The following is a 22,674-nucleotide window of genomic DNA, read 5'->3' as shown; positions in this document are numbered from 1 at the left end:
CATTTTACTTGTCCACCCATTCAAAAATCAACACATGTACTTTGAGTCCACATCATGAGTCAGGCACGGTCCTAGACACTGAAGAGACAGCAGTAAATAATTGATGGAAGTTCTTTGCCTTTTTGAGCTTATCCTAGCAGAGGAAATGAACTGTAAATAAACAAGTAAATTATAGTATCTCATGTAGTGATAAACGATATGAAGAAAAGTAAAACAAAATAAATGGAGTCATAGGATTGCTATAATTTTAGAAAAGATGGCAAGTCCTCTCTAATAAGTTGACATTTTCTCAAAAAGAGAATGAAATAAGTGAGCTAGACACATGAATATCTGGAGGAAGAATATTCCAGGCAAAGGGCATTATGTGCAAAGGCCGTGAGGCAGGTGTGTCACTGGTATATTCACAGAAGAGCTGGAGCAGAGTGAATGAGGAAGGCAAGGTCAATGAAGGGATCAGAAGTTTAATAATGGTGTGAACCTTATTCCTAGTGAGATGAGAAGCCATTGGGGTAGGGGTGGTTGAGGAAAGAAGTAATAAGATCTGACATATTTTAAAGGGCGTGGACAATAAACTATTGGGGCTTATTTTAGCATATAGCACAAAAGTCAAATACCAATGACTTAAACACATGAAGGCATATTTTTCTATCACAAAAAGTACTTCAGAGGTGGGCAGCCCCAGGTGCCATGCTAGTATGACAACTCGGAGAGTCCCGGGTTTCTTCCATTCTTCTGTTTCCTCATTCTGTTTTTTGGCCACACCAAGGGGCATGTGGGCTCTTAGTTCCCGTGCCCTTGCAGTGGAATCATGGATTCTTAACCACTGCACCTCCAGGGAATTCCCTATTTTCCCATTCTTAGCAAGTCAACTCATGGTCCAAGATGGCAGTTGAAAATGCAGCTATCACATTTACATTCCAGGAAGCAGGGAGGAGAAAGAAAGAGGGACAAATAGGGCATGGCTCCTACTAAGCCAGCTCTACTTTAAGAAATGTCCTAGATGTCCTGCACCACTCTTCCCCTTACATATCACTGGCCAGCTCTTAGCCACAGGCTATGTCTACCTACAATGGAGATGAGGAAATATAGCATTTTACCTGGATACACTGCTGCCCCAAATAAAAACTGGGGTTCTTGGGCTTCCCTGGTGGCACAGTGGTTGAGAGTCCGCCTGCCGATGCAGGGGACACGGGTTCGTGCCCCAGTCCGGGAAGATCCCACATGCCGCAGAGCGGCTAGGCCCGTGAGCCATGGCCACTGAGCCTGTGCGTCCAGAGCCTGTGCTCCACAACGGGAGAGGCCACAACAGTGAGAGGCTCACGTACCACAAAAAACAAAACAAAACAAAACAAAACTGGGGTTCTGCTACTAAAGAAGACAAAAAAATCAGAAACATGGGAACCAGTTAAGAAGTTGTTTGAAATGGTCCCAGCCAAAAGTTAGGTTGAATAGGACTAGGTTGGTACTAATGGGACACATGTTGAAGATTCAGCCAGGAAGATTCACTGATGGATTGGTCATGGAATATAAGAAGAAGAAAGATATCTAGGGTGCCACCAAGATTTTTGGCCTGAGCCACTGGCTATTAAGTGAGACGGGGAAATTCCTCCCACGTTGAATCTGTGTGTATATTGATGTCTACACGATCAAAACTTGTCTCAGGTACAAAGTACATGCTCTTCACCTCCTCTCCACTATCCAACTCTAATCTTACATCCTGGACACTCGGATTACTTCTGTCTACATTCTGCCTTACCTCCTACATCACGTGTTTTAGAACTAGACATTTTACTCTTTTATATTTGCTCCCTAATTACTTTTTCTTTAGTAGTAATGCACATTATTCATGTTAAGCATTATTCCTCACTTCTTGTGTCTCACACAGAGCTCCTGGGCCACTTAATAAGCATTCACAAGTCATCTGTTGAACCAAATTTCATCTGTGTCCTTTTCCAGTTCTCATGCTTTCTAGAACCTATGACCCATATCTCTGTGATTAAAATCTTACTTTCACTCTAGGCAACCCTGCTCCCTACCAACAACTCCTGTTTGTACAGAAACGGGTGTCCACCACTTATCCTCACGATCCTACCAATGGGGGGGATGCTTCACATAACAGACTTTCCCTCTCCATGGGATGAGGGTTAGCCCTTCTAAACCTAGTCACTTATTCTAAATAATGAGAGTGAAGTATTGCCTGAACAGGAACATTTAGGAATAACCACCACTGAAAGGTGACAGCTTGGGGCAAGTATCTGGGTTACTAGGATTTTGAAATCTCCAAGAGTGGAAGACAGGTATCCACATACCTCTGCCTTTCCCTTGCCCTCTCTTCTCCTCTGATGCCTCTTCTCCATCTTCAGTCTCTGGCCCTATCAACAAACACCATTCCTTGCTGGAACATTTACCTGGAACTACTAGGATATCCAGAGACTCAGATGGGCTGAGTTTGAGGACTTTTAGCTGCAAAACTTCTCCCAAATTGTATCAATATCAGGCAAAGACCCTTGAGCTCCTGAAGGGCATCCCATCCTCCAACAGGATTTGACTCCTGTGGCGAGAATCCTGGTTAAAGGCCTGTAAAGAGCATCTTTTCTCTGAGCTGAGACTTGAAGTCTGTAATTTTCTTTTGTCATTGCCAGTCCTTAGGTAGCTGCTAGCTGTCAATAAGTCAGTACTCCCCATAGCCACTGGCTACACACACACACAACCACCACCAAAAAGACAGGTCAGGAGCTCAAGCTCACAGGCCTTTTTCCTAAAGGGTACTAATTAATTGATTTGCCTGAAATCTTCTCCTTGCTACCAGAGGGGAAAAAAAATAAGCTTGCAGAATAAAGAATGTAAAATTCCTAATAAGTCCACCTGTAAGAGACAGGTAGTAACACTCCATCAGTTTATCCTCTGCAAAATATTTTATTCTCCTTCATATAGCCACAAGCTTACTTTAACAAGAACAAATGCTCCTGTAAATGTTAAATATATTTATAGTACAGAATTGTGTTTTAGTGCAGTTTTATAGATCTCTGTAACTAATCACACTTGCCAGTGAACAAGAGTCCCTTTGATAACCATTCGTTATTATCTGCCACTGAAGGAGGCAATGATTTTTATTCTCATTTAACAGATAAGGAAAGAAACTCATGAGGAGGTAGAAACAACTGACTTAGTCACTTGGTAATGAGGGAGAGGAGTTAAAATTTGAATTCTCAGTCTCTCCCCAATTCCCAGACCCTAGAGCTATGTGGCCGGTTTTGCAATAAGGAAGCCTATTTATATGACTTTCCACGGGACAAGGAAGTCAAAACCACAACAGGGTAAAAGCAGGAAGGCATTGCTTTCTTGGCAGAGAATTTCAAAGGCAGCAGCATTAACTGATTTCAGAGCCTTCTGCTATATCGTGAGTGCTGCCAGGGACAAGCATGAATACAAAGGACTTGAATAAAGAAGCATATTCTTGGAGAACACTGATCACCCTCTTGCATTTGAAAAATTAAAATAATCAAGCTCTGTGCTTTTAAGAGTCAAAAGAAAGGGCTTTCATTTTGAACCTTCTGACCACTTCTTCCTTTCATAGGGAAATCTCAATTTGGTCCGAGAATAAATTGTCAACCAAGGGCTGGAACTTATCCAAAAAGTTCCCCTTTCTTCTGCCCCTAAAATGATAAAATCATATATAATAATGCCACCCCCATCTCCAAACTCCGCAAACCTTTCACGTGCAGGAAGTTGAGGATGCTGGTGTTGGTGTCCAACAGGAGCAGCTGGCCTTTCTCTACCGTGACGTTGTCGCCCTCTTGTGGCAGTCGCTCGGGAAACCAGCTGTGAGCCCTGGACCACCTCCGGCAGAACTGAAAGGGAAAGTTGCCCTGGAAAACAGGTTTTGTTATTTTGTTTTATTTTGTTTTCAAGCAGGATAGTCTGGGTGATCCATCAGAACAGAAACTCCTTAAACTCAAATTAATTTAAATATAATTTTAAACATCTCCATAAAATTAGTCACCCTCGTACAACTAACTCAAAAAAGGGAAAATACAGAAGGGGCAAAGTCGTACTCAAAGTTCTTCTGTGTTCAGCCTCTGGAATTCTCCAGCGATATGCTGGTAATACTTTCTTACCTTTTTGCCCAAGAACAGGCCACCTTCTACCTAACAGATGGGGTCGATTCCATTTTTTATTTTTACAGACGTGTATTGAGTCTTGGACAAAAAGTCATAAATAGCCAGGAATAGAGAGAATTAACACATTCTGCTTGATGGGTGGCATTTTGCTTTACATAACTGGTACCACTTGTCACTGGCTCTACTGCCAAGTGTCCCTGTCTTATAGGAACATTCCTCTCTCCACGTGTTCAGATCCATCCTCCCACCCTGCCTCTTTTGATATTACTGATGCCTTTCCGTCTGTGTTTGGTGTATCCATGCTGGCAAAGTTTGTGCACAGGAAAAATGCCAGCTGACTTCAGATGACAACCCAAAACCTCTGAGGGAGGTGCCGGGAGTGGGACTGTGAGGCGCCTAGAGGAGGAAGCACCCTTGACCTCCCGCAGTCTCCCTCTCAGAGCTTTTGGCTTCCTGTTAATTTACAGTCACACTGAACTCACGTGGTTTTCAAACCAAGGATGTGAAAATCACAGAAAGCAGTACCTGGCTCATGCAAGAGGCAGAGAACAGGTTTAAATGTCCTGTGCAGCTATGGAACTGTAATTCTGATAAATGTAATGAAATCCTCTTGGACAAGGTGATTAGCTCAAGGTCATACAGATGACATGGGTATGCCTCTCTCCCAACAGTTCTTCTTCCCACACAGATTCCAACCTAATGCGAAGCCCCAGTTCCTATAAAACAACTGCCTAGAAAGTCCTCTTGTGAGATATTTGAGGCAGATGGGAGAAGATCGTGAAGAAGGGGAGGCATGTTTACAATACCAATAACTAAACCTCCACAGAGAACAATGCCCTGGAGTATTTCTGAGAGAGAAAATTCTGGACAAATGTGTTGCCAGAAGTCAGTAGATTTTCCAGGTGTACTGATCCCCAGCTCACTAGTCCTGAGTTATATACTGAACCCGATCACCAACAAGACTTGGGGATAAGGAAAAGCAGGATCTTTTCATTTTCTGCATCTACAAAGGAGAAATAACTCAGTGACTCATCCTAATTTAAGAGATGGAAAGGCATCAGGCACAGTGATAAGCAGTTCCAGCACCACAGGAAAAAAAGAACATGTGGTACCCAAGCATCATTGTGAGCTGTATGAACCGTGACCACAGGATGACCATCCAAACACTCAAAAAGTGGGAGAGAAGTTTACCTCTCCACCTATTTCACACTGAAGCTAAGCATGGGGAGGTAAAATTACAGAAGGGGCTCCTCATACGACTAGACATTCTACCTTCCTATAATCCTTTAATTCACTCCTGCAGAATCCACAAAGAAAAAGGGGGGCCAATAGGAGGAAACTGGAGTGGAATAAAGTGGTGAGAAGATGGAAAAGACCAAAAGATGGCGAAGACAACTCCAGAGAAGGTGAACCAGATTATCTGTAAGTCAGCCCTGAGTCACTAAGACATGTGAAAAAGCCTGGATTTCTAGAAGGTCAGAGGTGGAAAGAACTCCTATCCCTTTATTTTAAAGATGATGTTTCAGACAGGGTTTCTCAGCCTAGAGCTGTTTAAGGTGCAGATTCTCTCAATGCCACCAGGATGGAACCAAAAGCTCAGGAGGAGGGATCAGTTAGGAGACTGGAATTAACAAATACACACTACTATATATAAAACAAATAAACAACAAGGACCTACTATATAGCACAGGGAACTATATTCAGTATCTTGTAAAAACCCGTAATGGAAAAGAATCTGAAAAAGAATATATATATATATATATATATATATATATATATATATATATCTCCAAATTACTTTGCTGTACACTTGAAACTAATACAACACAGTAAATCAACTATACTTCAATTTTTTTTAAAAAACTCTCAGTAGGTAGGACCAGGGATCTGTCATTTTAATCATCTCCTCAGTGGCACTTCTGCATCAAATTTTGAGGACCAATTCAAGGCAAGGGCTAGAGAAGAGGGAGATAGATCCAAAAAAGGAACTGGGAGGCTCCCTTCACACCAGGCCCTGAAGCTCAGGGAAGGCCAGCAAGGGTGTGTGGATGAGCCATGAGGGGGAGTGAAGAATTCAGCAGCTTCAGCAGCTTGACTTTTTCTGAGACGTGAGCCTCGTGTTCAGATCCAAGCCCAGCTACAGAACTACACAAAAAACCTGGGCTCATGACCCTCACAATGGAAAGATGTGGAACAACTAGACGATCAGGTAAAAGGAAGTCAGAGGAGGACCATTCCATGATGTCTTCCCGTAATTAACTTGAGAACCTTTCAAACCTCAAGGTTAGCACTGATACCTGTCATCTTAGCTCTGAGGGAACTTTAAAGACTTTCTCTCTGGCTCAGAAGCAGCTGTGTGTATCATTGGCTTCCTTCCCTGCGTTCTATCATCTTGGCCTGGCCAAAAAGCCTTTGAAAATTGCTATACTCAGGACCTTCAAGATGGCAGAGGAGTAAGACATGGAGATCACCTTCCTTCCCACAAATACATCAAAAATACATCTACATGTGGAACAACTCCTACAGAACACCTATAGAATGCTGGCAGAAGACCTCAGACTTCCCAAAAGGCAAGAAACTCCCCATGCACCAGGGTACGGCAAAAGAAAAAACAGACACAAAGGAATATGGATGGGGGGGCTTCCCTGGTGGCACAGTGGTTGGGAGTCCTCCTGCCGATGCAGGGGACACGGGTTTGTGCCCCGGTGCAGGAAGATCCCACATGCCGCAGAGCAGCTAGGTCCGTGAGCCATGGCCACTGAGCCTGCATGTCCGGAGCCCGTGCACCATAGCGGGAGAGGCCACAACAGTGAGAGGCCCGTGTACCGCAAAAAAAAAAAAAAAAATGGATGGGACCTGCACCTCTGGGAGGGAGCTGTGAAGGAGGAAAGGTTTCCACATACTAGGGAGCCCCTTCACTGGTGGAAACGGGGTGGAGGTGGGGAGCTTCGGAGCCAAGGAGGAGAGCGCAGCAACAGGGGTGCAGAGAGCAGAGGCTTGTCTGCTCACCCTCTGGGGCAGGTGGGGGCTGGGAGCTGAGGCTCAAGCTTCAGAGGTCAGATCCCAGGGAGAGGACTGGGGTTGGCTGCATGAACACAGCCTGAAGGGGGCTAGTGCACCACAGGTAAATGAGAGGGATTCCAGGAAAAAGACTGGAACTGCCTAAGAGGCAAGAGACCATTGTTTCTGGGTGTGCGAGGAGAGGAGATTCAGAGCACCACCTAAATGGGCTCCAGAGATGGGCAGGAGCCATGGCTATCAGCGTGGACACCAGAGACGGGCATGAGACACTAAGGCTGCTGCTGCCGCCACCAAGAAGCCTGTGTGCGAGCACAGGTCACTATCCACACCTCCCCTCCCGGGAGCCTGTGCAGCCCGCCACTGCCAGGGTCCCGTGATCCAGGGACAACTTCCCCGGGAGAACACACGGTGCGCCTCAGGCTGTTGCAACATTACGCTGGCCTCTGCCACCACAGGCTCACCCCGTATTCCGTACCCCTCCCTGCCCCCGGCCTGAGTGAGGCAGAGCCCCCTAATCACCCACTCCTTTAACCCCCCCCTGTCTGGGTGAAGAACAGATGCCAGAGGGTGATCTACACACAGAGGCGGGGCCAAATCCAAAGCTGAGCCCCGGGAGCTATGAGAACAAAGAAGAGAAAGGGAAATCTCTCCCAGCAGCCTCAGGAGCAGCGGATTAAAGCTCCACAATCAACTTGATGTACCCTGCATCTGTGGAATACATGAATAGACAATGAATCATCCCAAACTTGAGGCAGTGGACTTTGAGAGCAACTGTAGACGTGGGGTTTGCTGTATGCAACTGACTAGATTCTGATTTATATGTTTATCTTAGTTTAGTTTTTAGTGCTTGTTATCATTGGTGGATTTGTTTATTGGTTTGGTTGCTCTCTTTTTTTATTTTTATTTTTTATTACTTTTTTATTTTAACATATATTTTTTAATTTTTTATTTTAATAACTTTATTTCTTTTATTTTTCTTTCTTTCTTTTTTGTCTCCCTTTTCTTCTGAGCTGTGTGGCTAACAGGGTCTTGGTGCTCTAGTCAGGTGTCAGGCCTGGGACTCTGAGGAGGGAGAGCTGAGTTCAGGACATTGGTCCACCAGAGACCTCCCGGCCCAACGTAATATCAGTCAGCAAGAGCTCTCTCAGAGATCTCCAACTCAACACTAAGGCCCTGCTCAACTCAACAACCAGCAAGCTCCAGTGCTGGACACCCCATGCCAAACAACTACCAAGACAAGAACACAACGCTACCCATTAGCACAGAGGCTGCCTAAAATCATACTAAGTTCACAGACACCCCAAAACACACCACCAGAAGCAGTCCTTCCCACCAGAAAGACAAGATTCAGGCTCATCCACCAGAACACAGGGACCAGTCCCCTCTACCAGGACACCTACATAATCAACTGAACCAACCTTAGCCACTGAGGGCAGACACCAAAAACAATGGGAACTATGAACCTGCAGCCTGCGAAAAGGAGACCCCAAACACAGTAAGTTAAGCAAAATGAGAAGACAGAGAAATACACAGCAGATGAAGGAGCAAGGTAAAAACCCACCAGACCTAACATGAAGAGGAAATAGGCAGTCTACCTGAAAAAGAATTCAGAGCAATGATAGTAAAGATGATGCAAAATCTTGGAAATAGAATGGAAAAAATACAAGAAACATTTAACAGGGACCGAGAAGAACTGAAGAGCAAACAAACAATGATGAAAAACACAATAAATGAAATTAAAAATTCTCTAGAAGGAATCAATAGCAGAATAACTGAGGCAGAAGAACAGATAAGTGACCTGGAAGACAAAATAGTGGAAATAACTACCACAAAGCAGAATAAAGAAAAGGAATGAAAAGAATCGAGGACAGTCTCAGAGACCTCTGGGACAACATTAATTGCACCAACATTTGAATTATAGGGGTCCCAGAAGAAGAAGAGAAAAAGAAAGGGACTGAGAAAATATTTGAAGAGATTATAGTTGAAAACTTCCCTAATATGGGAAAGGAAATATTCAATCAAGTCCAGGAAGTGCAGAGAGTCCCATACAGGATAAATCCAGGGAGAAATATGCCAAAACACATACTAATCAAACTATCAAAAATTAAATACAAAGAAAAAATATTAAAATCAGCAAGGGAAAAACAACAAATAACACACAAGGGAATCCCCATAAGGTTAACAGCTGATCTTTCAGCAGAAACTGAAAGCCAGAAGAGAGTGGCAGGACATATTTACAGTGATGAAGGGAAAAACCTACAACCAAGATTACTCTACCCAGCAAGGATCTCATTCACATTCAACAGAGAAATTAAAACCTTTACAGACAAGCAAAAGCTAAGAGAATTCAGCACAACCAAACCAGCTTTACAACAACTGCTAAGGAATTTCTCTAGGCAGAGAAAACAAGAGAAGGAAAACACCCACAATAACAAACCCAAAACAATTAAGAAAATGGGAATAGGAAGATACATCTCAATAATTACCTTAAATGTAAATGGATTAAATGCTCCAACCAAAAGACATAGACTGGTTGAATGGATACAAAAACAAGACCCGTATAAATGCTGTCTACAAGACCCAGTTCAGACCTAGGGACACATACAGACTGAAAGTGAGGGGATGGAAAAAGATATTCCATGCAAATGGAAACCAAAAGAAAGCTGGAGTAGCAATTCTCATATCAGACAAAATAGACTTTAAAATAAAGACTATTACAAGAGACAAAGAAGGACACTACATAATGATCAAGGGATCGATCTAAGAAGAAGATATAACAATTGTAAATATTTATGCACCCAAATAGGAGCACCTCAATACATAAGGCAAATACTAACAGCCATAAAAGGGGATATCAACAGTAACACATTCATAGTAGGGGACTTTAACACCCCACTTTCACCAATGGACCACCAAAATGAAAATAAATAAGGAAACACAAGCTTTAAATGATACATTAAACAAGATGGACTTAATTGATATTTATAGGACAGTCCATCCAAAAACAACAGATACACTTCCTTCTCAAGTGCTCATGGAACATTCTCCAGGATAGATCATACCTTGGGTCACAAATCAAGCCTTGGTAATTTAAGAAAATTGAAATCATATCAAGTATCTTTTCTGACTACAGTGCTATGAGACTAGATATCAATTACAGGAAAAAAACTGTAAAAAATACAAACCCATGGAGGCTAAACAATACACTACTAAATAACAAAGAGATCACTGAGGAAATCAAAGGGAAATCAAAAACTACCTAGAAATAAATGACAATGAAAACAAGATGGCTCAAAACCTATGGGATGCAGCAAAAGAAGTTCTAAGAGGGAAGTTTATAGCAATATAATCTTACCTCAAGAAACAAGAAAAATCCCAAGCAACCTAACCTTACACCTAAAGCAATTAGAGAAAGAAGAACAAAAAATACCCAAAGTCAGCAGAAGGAAAGAAATCATAAGGATCAGATCAGAAATAAATGAAAAAGAAATGAAGGAAATGATAGCAAAGATCAATAAAACTAAAAGTTGCTTCTTTGAGAACATAAACAAAATTCATAAACCATTAGCCAGACTCATCAAGAAAAAAAGAGAGAAGACTCAAATCAGCAGAATCAGAAATGAAAAAGGAGAAGTAACAACTGACACTGCAGAAATACAAAGGATCATGAGAGATTACTAAAAGCAACTCTATGCCAATAAAATGGACAACCTGGAAGAAATGGACAAATTCTTAGAAAAGCACAACCTTCTGAGACTGAACCAGGAAGAAATAGAAAATATAAGCAGACCAATCACAAGCACTAAAATTGAAACTGTGATTAAAAATCTTCCAACAAACAAAAGCCCAGGACTACATGGCTTCACAGGTGAATTCTATCAAACATTTAGAGAAAAGCTAACACCCATCCTTCTCAAAACCTTCCAAAATGTAGCACAGGAAGGAACACTCCCAAACTCATTCTACAAGGCCACCATCACCCTGATACCAAAACCAGACAAAGATGTCACACACAAAAGAGAAAACGACAGGCCAGTATCACTGATGAACATAGATGTAAAAATCCTCAACAAAATACTAACAAACAAAATCCAGCAGAACATTCAAAGGATCATACACCATGATCAAGTGGGGTTTATCCCAGGAATGCAAGGATTCTTCAATATATGCAAATCAATCAATGTGATACACCATATTAACAAATTGAAGGAGAAATATCATATGATAATCTCAATAGATGCAGAAAAAGCTTTCAACAAAATTCAACACCCAATTGTGTTAAAAAAAAACTCTCCGGGCTTCCCTGGTGGCACAGTGGTTGAGAATCTGCCTGCTAATGCAGAGGACACGGGTTCGAGCCCTGGTTTGGGAGGATCCCACATGCCACGGAGCAACTGGGTCCGTGAGCCACAACTACTGAGCCTGCGTGTCTGGAGCCTGTGCTCCGCAAGAGAGGCCGCGATAGTGAGAGGCCCGCACACCGCGATGAAGAGTGGCCCCTGCAAGCCACAACTAGAGATAGCCCTTGCACAGAAATGAAGACCCAACACAGCAAAAATAAATAAATAAATAAATAAATAATAAACTCCTACCCCCAACATCTTCTTTAAAAAAAAAAAAAAAAACTCTCCAGAAAGTAGGCATGGGGGAACTGACCTCAACATAATAAAGGCCATGTATGACAAAAACACACTAACATCATTCTCAATGGGGAAAAACTGAAACCATTTCCACTAAAATCAGAACAAGACAAGGTTTCCCACTCTCATCACTATTATTCAACATAGTTTTGGAAGTTTTAGCCACAGCAATCAGAGAAGAAAAAGAAATAGAAGGAATCCAAATCTGAAAAGAAGAAGTAAAGCTGTCACTGTTTGCAGATGACATGATACTATACATAAAGAATCCTAAAGATCCCACCAGAAAACTGCTAGAGCTAATCAATGAATTTCGTAAAGTAGCAGGATACAACATTAATGCACAGAAATCTCTTGCATTCCCATATACTTATGATGAAAAATCTGAAAGAGAAATTAAGAAAACCCTCCCATTAACCACTGCAACAAAAAGAATAAAATACCTAGGAATAAACCTACCTAAGGAGACAAAAGACCTGTATGCAGAAAACTATAAGACACTGATGAAAGAAATTAAAATGACACAAACAGATGAAGAGATATACCATGTTCTTGGATCAGAAGAATCAACGTTGTGAAAATGACTATACTACCCAAAGCAATCTACAGATCCAATGCAATCCCTATCAAACTACCAATGGCATTTTTCACAGAACTAGAACAAAAAATTTCACAATTTGTATGGAAACACAAAAGACCCCAAACAGCCAAAGCAATATTCAGAAAGAAAAACGGAGCTGGAGGAATCAGGCTCCCTGACTTCAGACCATACTACAAAGCTACAGTAATCAAGATAGTATGGTACTGGCAGAAAAACAGAAATATAGATCAATGGAACAGGATAGAAAGCCCAGAGATAAACCCACACACATATGGTCACCTTATCTTTGATAAAGGAGGCAAGAATACACAAGGGAGAAAAGACAGCCTCTTCAATAAATGGTGCTGGGAAAACTGGACAGTAACATGTAAAAGAAAGAAATTAAAACACTCCCTAACACCATACACAAAAATAAACTCAAAATGGATTAAACACCTAAATGTAAGGCCAGACAGTATCAAACTCTTAGAGGAAAACATAGGCAGAACACTCTACGACATAAATCACAGCAAGATCCTTTTTCACCCACCTCCTAGAGAAATGGAAATAAAAACAAAAATAAACAAATGGGACCTAATGAAACTTCAAAGCTTTTGCACAGCAAAGGAAACCATAAACAAGACGAAAAGACAACCCTCAGAATGGGAGAAAATATTTGCAAATGAAGCAACTGACAAAGGATTAATCTCCAAAATATACAAGCAGCTCATGCAGCTCAATATCAAAAAAACAAACAACCCAATCCAAAAATGGGCAGAAGACCTAAATAGACATTTCTCCAAAGAAGATAAACAGATTGCCAATGAACACATGAAAGGATGCTCAACATCACTAATCATTAGAGAAATGCAAATCAAAACTACAATGAGGTATCACCTCACACTAGTCAGAATGGCCATCATCAAAACATCTACAAACAAGAAATGCTGGAGAGGGTGTGTAGAAAAGGGAACCCTCTTGCACTGTTGGTGCAGCAGTTGGTGGGAATGTAAATTAATACAGCCACTACAGAGAACAGTATGGAGGTTCCTTAAAAAACTACAAATAGAACTACCATATGACCCAGCAATCCCACTACTGGGCATTAACACTGAAAAAAACATAATTCAAAAAGAGTTATGTACCGCAATGTTCATTGAAGCACTATTTACAATAGTCAGGACACGGAAGCAACTTAAGTGTCCACTGACAGATGAATGGATAAAGAAGATGGGGCACATATATACAATGGAATATTACTCAGGAATGAAATTGGAGTTATTTGTAGTCAGGTGGATGGACCGAGAGTCTGTCATACAGAGTGAAGTAAGTCAGAAAGAGAAAAACAAATACCATATGCTAACACATATATATGGAATCTAAAAAAAAAAAAAATGGCTCTGAAGAACCTAGTGGCAGGACAGGAATAAAGACGCAGACATAGAGAATGGACTTGAGGACATGGGTAGGGGGAAGGGTAAGCTTAGACGAAGTGAGAGAGTAGCATGGATATATATACACTACCAAATGTAAAATAGATAGCTAGTGGGAAGCAGCAGCATAGCACAGGGAGATTAGCTCATTGCTTTTTGACCACCTAGAGTGGTGGGATAGGGAGGGTGGGAGGGAGACGCAAGAGGGAGGGTAATGGGGGATATATGTATACATAAAGCTGATTCACTTTGTTATACAGCATCAACTAACACACCAATGTAAAGCAGTTATACTCCAATAAAGATGTAAAAAAAAGAACTATACTTAGCCCCAACCCAGCAGGTGGGAAGGTCAAATATTGTTATATCCTCTTTACAGCTGAGGAAACAGTGTCCTCTTTACAGCTGAGGAAACAAAGGCTCAAAGAGTTTAAAGGTTGTGCTAAAGGCCGTGGAGGTGAAGACAGCCTGGGCCCAGCCAAGCAAGTTCCTACCTCGGGTCTTCCCGCTCACATGGCCTCTCTTGGGATGCTCTCAGCCAAAATATCTGCAAGGCACACTCCCTTACTTCATTCAGGTCTCTGCTCAAACAACACTTCCTTCTCTGTCTCCTTATTAAAATGCTATGTCCCATCACTCCTTCACCCTAATACTGCTTCATCCTTGTATTAGACCATATCATTCCTTGTGTATTTATCATCCATTGAACTTATTACTCAAATGAAAAACAGGGACTTTGTTTTGGTCATTGCTATATCCCCAACCCCCTAAAAAGTGTCTGACACATAGTTAAGTGGAAAATAAAAATTGATGAAATGATTTAAGTGAATCATCCACCTGCAAATTCCACACGCATTTATAGATATCGCACATACACATAAGCATACATGCCTTCTTTATACAATAGGTGAGCAAATAAGTGATAAGGTCTAAAATTACTTAAAAATGTTATGTTCCCTAGGTCTCTTGATCCATTGAGTTTGGCCCACATCCTTTCCCACTCCTTTCTGTGTTTTCAAACTCTATGTAAACTTAAAACCAAACAAGGGTAAATGTATCAAAATTAAAACCAGAGACTCAGATTCAATCTCCCTATGAAATCTTCCACTGATTTTTTCTTTCACCTTAAGTCTCTTTATTGAATGTGGTACTTTTCAAATGGTTATCAATGATAAGCATTAAATTTCAAAAGATCTAAGCTTCCCTCTGCCCAAAGCTTTTCCTTATCATAATAAAGGTATCTTGAAATTATATTAAATGTATCAATGATTCATGCCTATTACAAAACAGTGACTAAATACTAAAAGTAAAAAATTCCTCAACTTTTAGCAAAATTTTTTCCTAAAAAATTAATGCATCCTCAACTGTCCAACAGCACCTAGGGAAGGAGAAGAGTCAAATATCTCCATGATTTCAAGTTATCAGGGAATTCATGGTTACATGTGTGCCGCCATAAGAATTGTAGCTCTACATTTTCATAGTTGACACAATGGTAGTATAATGCTATTCCACAGGCCTCCCAGAGCAATAACCCCATGAGACAGAGGAGGTGGCCCACTTTCCAACATCTTTATCCTTCAGTTCCTTCAATTTGATCCAATCAAGCAAACAAGAATGCTGACAGCATCACTAAAAAGACTTCTTGTCCATATATTCGAAAGCCTCTCAACTGATACCAATGTAATGTTTTGGTGCAAGCCATGCTCTGCATCACCAACTCAGCTCCCAGGTCAATGCAAGTTTCACTTTCACCAAATAACAGGTCTTTCCACCACAGTCCCCAAGGTGTTCAGCCTTTAGCTCTAGTTTTCTTCTTCCAGATAAACAAATCACTCATTCCCATTCTGCAGATGAAGAAAATCATCTCCCTATGGGCATATGGGGCTGGAGTAAAAATAGACTTGGGAACTATCCAGAACACGCCCTCATTTTTACCTTAGAACATACAGCCCCAAATAAACCAAAACAGAAACCAAAAAACAAAACAAAACACAAGCAAAAACTTTTCTGGCTCAGCGAGAAGCTTATGCAATTTGTTTTCTTCTTACAGCTTGTCAGCACTTCTCTGAACTTCAGGAATGTGCAGTGTCTGCAAATCTTACATGTCACCTTAAATGTACTTGCAGTACCACCAGAGTTATCTTGAAAGAAAGCACTGATCAGCAAGGTGGAACACCAGGCAAAGCAAAGACCTATTTGCAAGCATCTGTGTTAAGCCAGGGCTGTGGAGAAGGTAGAGTGTGGGGGTCTTTCTAGTCACAGTGCCTCCTAGATGACAAAGATAAGGAGGAACTATTTTGACACCTTCCCAGAATGCCTGCTTCAGCAAACAAGCCCTGGAAATAGGAAAAGCCGGGCTCCTGTCACCAACGCTCTCTCCACCCTTTACACTGCTCTGTTTTCTCCAAAGAACTTATCATCACCAAAACATTGTGTATTGTTTATAGTCAGTCAAGTCCCAGTGGAATGTAAGCTTCATGAGAGTTTCTTGGTTTTCTGCTGTATCCCAGTACCTACAACAATGCCTGGCCACATGGTCGGTACCCCCAAAAATGTGTTTGAATGAATAGTCAACACTTATGTGGGCTCATAATCACTATGCCATAATTCAAAGTATTGTTTTAATAACTAAAATAATTTGATATGACACTGCAATTTTTTTTACTTTTTTCAGTGCTCTTTTACATAGAAATGTTTTTAATTCTTATGAAACCAAATGTATTGATCTTTTTTTTGTAACATCCTCCATTCTTTTACACATAAGACTCCCTTCTTTCATTCTGACACAAATAGCACTTATATGTTCTTCTTGATTTGTAGGGTTTTATATTCGCATGTTAATGCCCAACTAATTTAGAATTTACGTTGGTGGGAAGTTTTCCATTTTTCCTTATTTTTTATCTTTGCTTTGTTCCCCCCCACCCCAAATATAATGAAATGTCTTCATACCATTTATTAAACAATAGAGTCTTGGCTATTTTCATAATTGTATTATAATGTTGGGTGATATTTAGCATGTTGGCCAGTTAAAATCCTAAACCTTTCCTGTATGAGCTAGTGCAAAGGTATTTCTTTTAGATACATGTAACTTCATCCTTGTTCTTAAGGTGCTCATGTTATCCCTGAAAAAAAGACAAATAGCCAGGTAATTAATATAAAGTGTGATTAATTCAATAATTAAAGGCATAAGCAAGGTACTATGTGAGTTCAGAAAATTAGATGGCTAACTCTGGTAGAGACCACCTTATAGATGAAAGCCTGTGCATTAATTACTTTTCTTTTTTTCAATCTGGACACTACACATGAATCAACACAGGCTGAGATTATTGCAGCTGATTATGAAACCCAAAAATGCTCATTGTAGGAAAAGTCAACCATCTACAAATCCAGGATTACGAATAGAGCCCCTGACCTCTAATCCAATAACTCCTTAGGGAACAAAAAGGAAATTAAATTAGTTTGGCATAATTTGTTCTTACCGGGCTCATGCTGGCTCTAAGTGATCACTTTCTTTTCTCGGTGACTACAAACCCTTCACGATGATGAGATAACATGAGAAAGTCCCCCTCTGTTGCCCGGCACATTGACTACTCAAGGAAATGTCAGTAACGCCTCCTGCCAGCCACACGGGCCCAATTCACATTTATGCTTTGTCCCTGTTAGAAAACCGGACAGTTCACTAGCTTCTCTCTCCCTTCTGTGCACATCCTATACGCCATGATTTCTCTAAGAATATTGATGTTAGCTCAGTGCTTCATCCATGTAAGTTATTTTAGCACTCCTGAGCTTCAGGAACTAGTACAGTCTGCAAACAGAACAAATTTACAGAAACTTTCCTCATCTTCTCTTCCATTCAAAGCTTCAAATCTCCTCGGATAATGTCTCTTCTGAATTATAAGCCTGAAGATCATTCCACAACCCATCGCCTCCAATGTCCCAGGCACAGTGCTAGACATTTGACTTCTGGTATCACTAATCCTCACAAGTGAAAAACTTATGCATTACCCTCTCTACTTTAAATTTTTTTAATGTGAAATTTTAAAATTTACTCATAATGACTAACATTTTTGAGTGCACTTAACAGTATAATACATATATACATTGTACTTATGTAATACATATGTACATACATATATACATTATCTGTATATGCATAACTGAATCACTTTGCTGTACAACATAAATTAACACCACATTGTAAATCAACTATACCTCAATAAAATTTTCAAAAAACAGGTATTTTCTTAGTCATCACAGGCACTTTTCAGCCTCCTTGCCTGGAACTATGGAGCAGCTGGATCTCTGGATTCAACAAATATTTATTGAGCACAAAATAAAACAAATCCCTGATCTCAGGGAGCTTATACCTTAGGGAGATAAAGTTAAATAAATAAAACAAATAATGTGTTCTGAAAAGAAAAAGCAGGGGGAAGTGCAGCAGAAGTGTCAGAGTGGGAAGGGCTATTTCATATGGAGTGATCAGGGACCAGCCCCTCCGATAAAGGATCGGAGCAGAGGTGGATGGAGTGTGAGCCAGAGGTACTCTGAGAAATGAGATGTGTGAAATGCTGCAGGCTCAGCAAGGAGCCCAGAGAGGGCAGCCGGGCACAGAGGCAGGAAGGCTGCACAGCTCTTCAGTCTTCCTGTTGAAGCAGCAGGACATTCATTGACGTTTCTCACTGCCTGAAGACTTCAAGTTCTCCACATGTCATAGAGAAAAGGATCAAGTAAAATATTCAGTAGTCTATAACAGGGTCAGCAAACTACAGCCGAAATCTGACCCACCCATTGTATTGATAAATAAAGTTTTATTGGAACATCGGTTCAATCATTCACTTACATATTGCTGAATGCTGCTTTCCATTTGTGACAGGGACTCTATGGCCCACCAAAGCTAAAATATCCTACCTGGCTCTTTACAGAAAAAATTTGCTTACTCCTGGTATATTATAATTTATACAATCAGTATAAGAGTAAGAATTGATATTGTCCAAGTACCTATAATATGCTTAGTACACTACATCTACATTCCATCAATACTGAAATATATTCAAAATAGAACTTTCTACGATTAAAAATAAATAATTATAATACAACTACCTAAGAGTCTGCAGACTGGCAAGCAAAAGGTTATATATTGAAATACTGAAAACTGGTTCAATTCTCCTCATTTTCCAGTGAGCAATAAGCCAGGTCTCTGAAGGCTACACAAAGGCAGGTGGAAGTGATGGTGCGTGTGTGTGTGTGTGTGTGTGTGTGTGTGTGTGTGTGTCACCCAGGCGTGCACACATACACATATACAGTCAAATCGGAAAACTGACATATACACGCTAGCCTTTTCTGCAGAGCTGACACACTGCCATTTAACCAGCAAGCACAGAGCACGTTTTTCTGTTCCCAGTCACTAGTAAGAGACAAGGTTAACATTTTAAGTGATGGACTACAGCGTGTTATTTCCCCATGCAATGGACCCGTGACTGCACCGCCTTAGAAAACACTTAATTTCAGTGATTGAATACACGGGAGCTCACTTTCCCTGCTACGAACCTTTGACAGCTCCTCAGTTTCATGTACCAGGGGAACCTTTTTTTTTTCCTCCTTTTCTTTTTCCCTCCCCTTTATACCTGAAGGGAAGCAAAATGAATACGTGGTGGCAGAGAGAAAAAGAGGAAGCCTAGAGAATGAAAACTGGTTTGTAAGCATCAGTGTACTTTACAAAAGCCGTATTCACTGCCATCTGCTCTAATTACTTTTAATGTTTGGGCTACCATCTTCATACAGTAGAAATAATGATCTCCTCAAGGGCAAAAAAAAAATTTTTTTTACAGAAACAAACAAAAGTTGATTGCATTTAGCTCCCAGGCTAAAGAAGCATCAAGCTACTTTGCAGTGAACAATCAATTAGGAAAGTGGATAGGTCTCCAATGAACACAAACAAATTGGGTCTTCTTCATGGTTCCATCCCCCTTCCTCCTTTTCCCACCTCTTTGGAGGAATCATTCCCACAGCTCACAGAGGGCAAGGAGATGCCCAGCCACATTTCTAGGTCTGAGGTTACACCACACCAATTCCTTACATTTGGATCAGAACCAAAGCCAAGTCTTCTCCCCATCTTTGTGCTGGCATTAGACATGTCCAGTTTCAAGAAACACTGAATATAGAGATAGGTATTCTACCAAGAGTACAAATCCTCTCTCCTGGGGTAAGTTCCTCAGAGACCACCACAGACCTGAACCCCTCATTGGAAGCTAGAACTAAAACAGCCTCATTAAAGCCTTCAGGAATGGAAATGATCCAGAATGGGTCCCTTCCTTGGCACTCCAGGAGAACTCAGGACTCAGCAAAACATATGGAGTTCAGAAAAACATGGAACAGATGACTGCAATGCCAGCAGAACGCTGACTTTCACAAAGACTATCTAGGGATCTTCTCAAATCCCCAAAATCAAGCATACTACCTGTATTAAGAATTCTGAGATGCCCCCCAGGATTCCTGCCCCCTGGTGTACATGCCCTGGATACTCCCCTCCCCTGTAGTACAAACAGAGCTACTGAATATGATGGGATCTCACTCCCATAATTAGGTTACATCACGTGGCTATGGTGAAGGAATTTTCCAGCTATAATTAAGTTCAGAAATCAGTTGACTTCGGGTTAATCAAAAGGGGGATAGACATCTCTTGTTTAGGTGAGCTCTTAAAAGAAAGATTCTTCCACTGACCTTGAAGGAGCAAACTGCCATGTTATGGAGAGGACCCAAGAGCAGCCTCTAGGACCCAAAATGGTCCCTGGCCAACAGCCAACAAGAAAATGAGGTCTTCATCCTACAGCTGACAGAAATTGACTTCGGCCAACAACTTGAATGAGACTGGAGGAAGACCCTGAGCTCCGATGAGGATGTAGCGAGGCTGACACCTAAACTTCAGCCTTCTGAGATGTTGAACAGAGACCCCAGCTACTCTGTGCCCAGACATCTCCTGCAGAACCTTGGAGATAATAAATGGGCATTGTCTTAAGTTGCTAGGATGGTGGTGCCGGACAGAAGGCCAGATGGTTCTCCCACTGCATAAGTGACTCCCAGCACACAGGAGAGGCAATACAGAATTTTTTTCATTTATGATGCCAAGAAGTTTAAATTAAACCTCATAGAGAACTCATTTGCTCAGGAAGAGTTAAGACTGCTAAAGAAAAACAGCAAATACCATACAACTGCTATGTCTTCACAACCTTTCTCTGTTTAGGCTGAAGAAATGCAAAACCTTCCTGACCCTGAACACAACCATGATGTGTGTCCTTTGGGAGATACTAAGAATTTTTGAAAGCCCAGATTCCAGCTTGACTTCTGAGAATAGTATTTGAATATAATTGGTATTAATAGCACTACTCTTTTGCTTGCATTCCTTCCAAGGAGAGATGTGAATCTGGCTTTTTTATTCCCTCACTTAAAAAAAAAAAAAAAAAAAAGCTATGCTCTGCAGGGGAAAACCAACCTCAGAAACCAGAGAAATCCAGCCTGTACCTGCATCTGGTATCTTCATTGGCCTTGACTAAATAAATTTTCTCTCATTCTTTAAGGGGAGAGATTAAGGTACTTTTTAGGAAGAACAAAGGAAATGTTAATTTAGGTTTTTAGATCCCCTGATATCAAAGTAGTGTCATGTTTTATCATTAAACATTCATGCATGTATTACGTGGTATTGTCTGATGATGCAAAAGATGATTTGTTTTAAGGCTAATACCACAAAATTATCAGTCCTACTTGGGAATGAGGAAGCCCAGAAAGGTTAAATGATGGGTTTCGGAGCTGGGACGCAATCTCAAGAATCTAGAATTTGGGGAAATTGCCTGTCCACTGCAGTGCAGATGCCTTTCTTGTATACACAGGTTGTGTTTATTAAATCATCACCATCCCCTCTGTGAACCTTCACTGGACATTTTCTATGGGCCAGGTGTTACAGGACCCTGCCCGGGACCCACAAATGCATAACTGAATTTGTAAGCTCTTAGAGCCCAGTTTCAAGTGCATTGTTCCCTTTCCTCTAAACGCATCTGCCACACACTGTCCCTTTTCGACCAAACCCTGTTTATTGGCTCCAGATGCAATGAATCATCTACTGACTTGAGCGACATTAGAGGTAAACACCAAGGTTAAAATGTAGAGATAATTGAATAATACCAACTACCAGTAACAGCAGTCCAGGCAAAGGAGGAAATAGACCCGGAGATCTCAGATAGGGCAGTCTGATGGAAAACCTCCACTCTCAGGATCAAAACCACATGCTATTTTAACATGATGGAAAAAAAATCTCTGTTTTATTTTTCCAAATTTTCATATGCCAGTTATCAGTATGGGTAGGTGTGGCAAGCAGGCAGTGACATAATTTAAATGTCCCCATGACTGAAAATAAAACATCTAAAAATCAACTGAACTGCCATCTATTTAGTATCTCAAAGCAGTGTGCTTTAAACCGTTTTTTAAATATATATGTGTAAGTTATTGCTTTGACTGCTGATAAATAAAATTAATGAAATATATGCATTTCTTCCAACAAACTCTTCTTCAGAGAAAACCCCATAAAGCAAAAATTTTCCAAAGCCTTTCCAAAAATTCATAAAGCTCACTATACTTTCCAGATAGCAAAATGTACTTTAATCATTTGCTTTACAGTCACCTGGCATTCACTGTATACTATATACACTGTATACTATGCACATCATGTATAAACATGGGTATAACATATACCCATGTTTATACAAACACTTGAAAAACTTTCCTTATTGTGTCTTTAAAGGCAGAAAACTCAGAACCCTTAATGAATACTAAACAATCCACAGGCATAGTTATCACCCAAGAAGCTTGGAAGTTTAAAAGCCACAAAGACC

The 22,674-nt window shown here is 40.9% G+C and overlaps 1 protein-coding gene across 1 annotated transcript in view; it reads right to left on the bottom strand.

Moving 5' to 3' along the window:
• The window catches only part of PKHD1 (PKHD1 ciliary IPT domain containing fibrocystin/polyductin), a 424,868-nt gene that overhangs the window by 287,435 nt on the left and 114,759 nt on the right, over positions 1–22,674 (bottom strand). Inside the window, exon 35 of the mRNA XM_033864110.1 lies at positions 3,713–3,869. Within this exon, the coding sequence (XP_033720001.1) occupies positions 3,713–3,869 (157 nt within the window). The remainder of the gene's footprint in view (positions 1–3,712; positions 3,870–22,674) is intronic.

This window comes from Tursiops truncatus, chromosome 10 (assembly GCF_011762595.2).
Source record: "Tursiops truncatus isolate mTurTru1 chromosome 10, mTurTru1.mat.Y, whole genome shotgun sequence".
In the NCBI taxonomy this organism is placed as follows: Eukaryota; Metazoa; Chordata; class Mammalia; order Artiodactyla; family Delphinidae; genus Tursiops; species Tursiops truncatus.
Note: the sequence above shows the minus strand (reverse complement) of the source record. Positions and strands in the feature narration are given on the sequence as shown.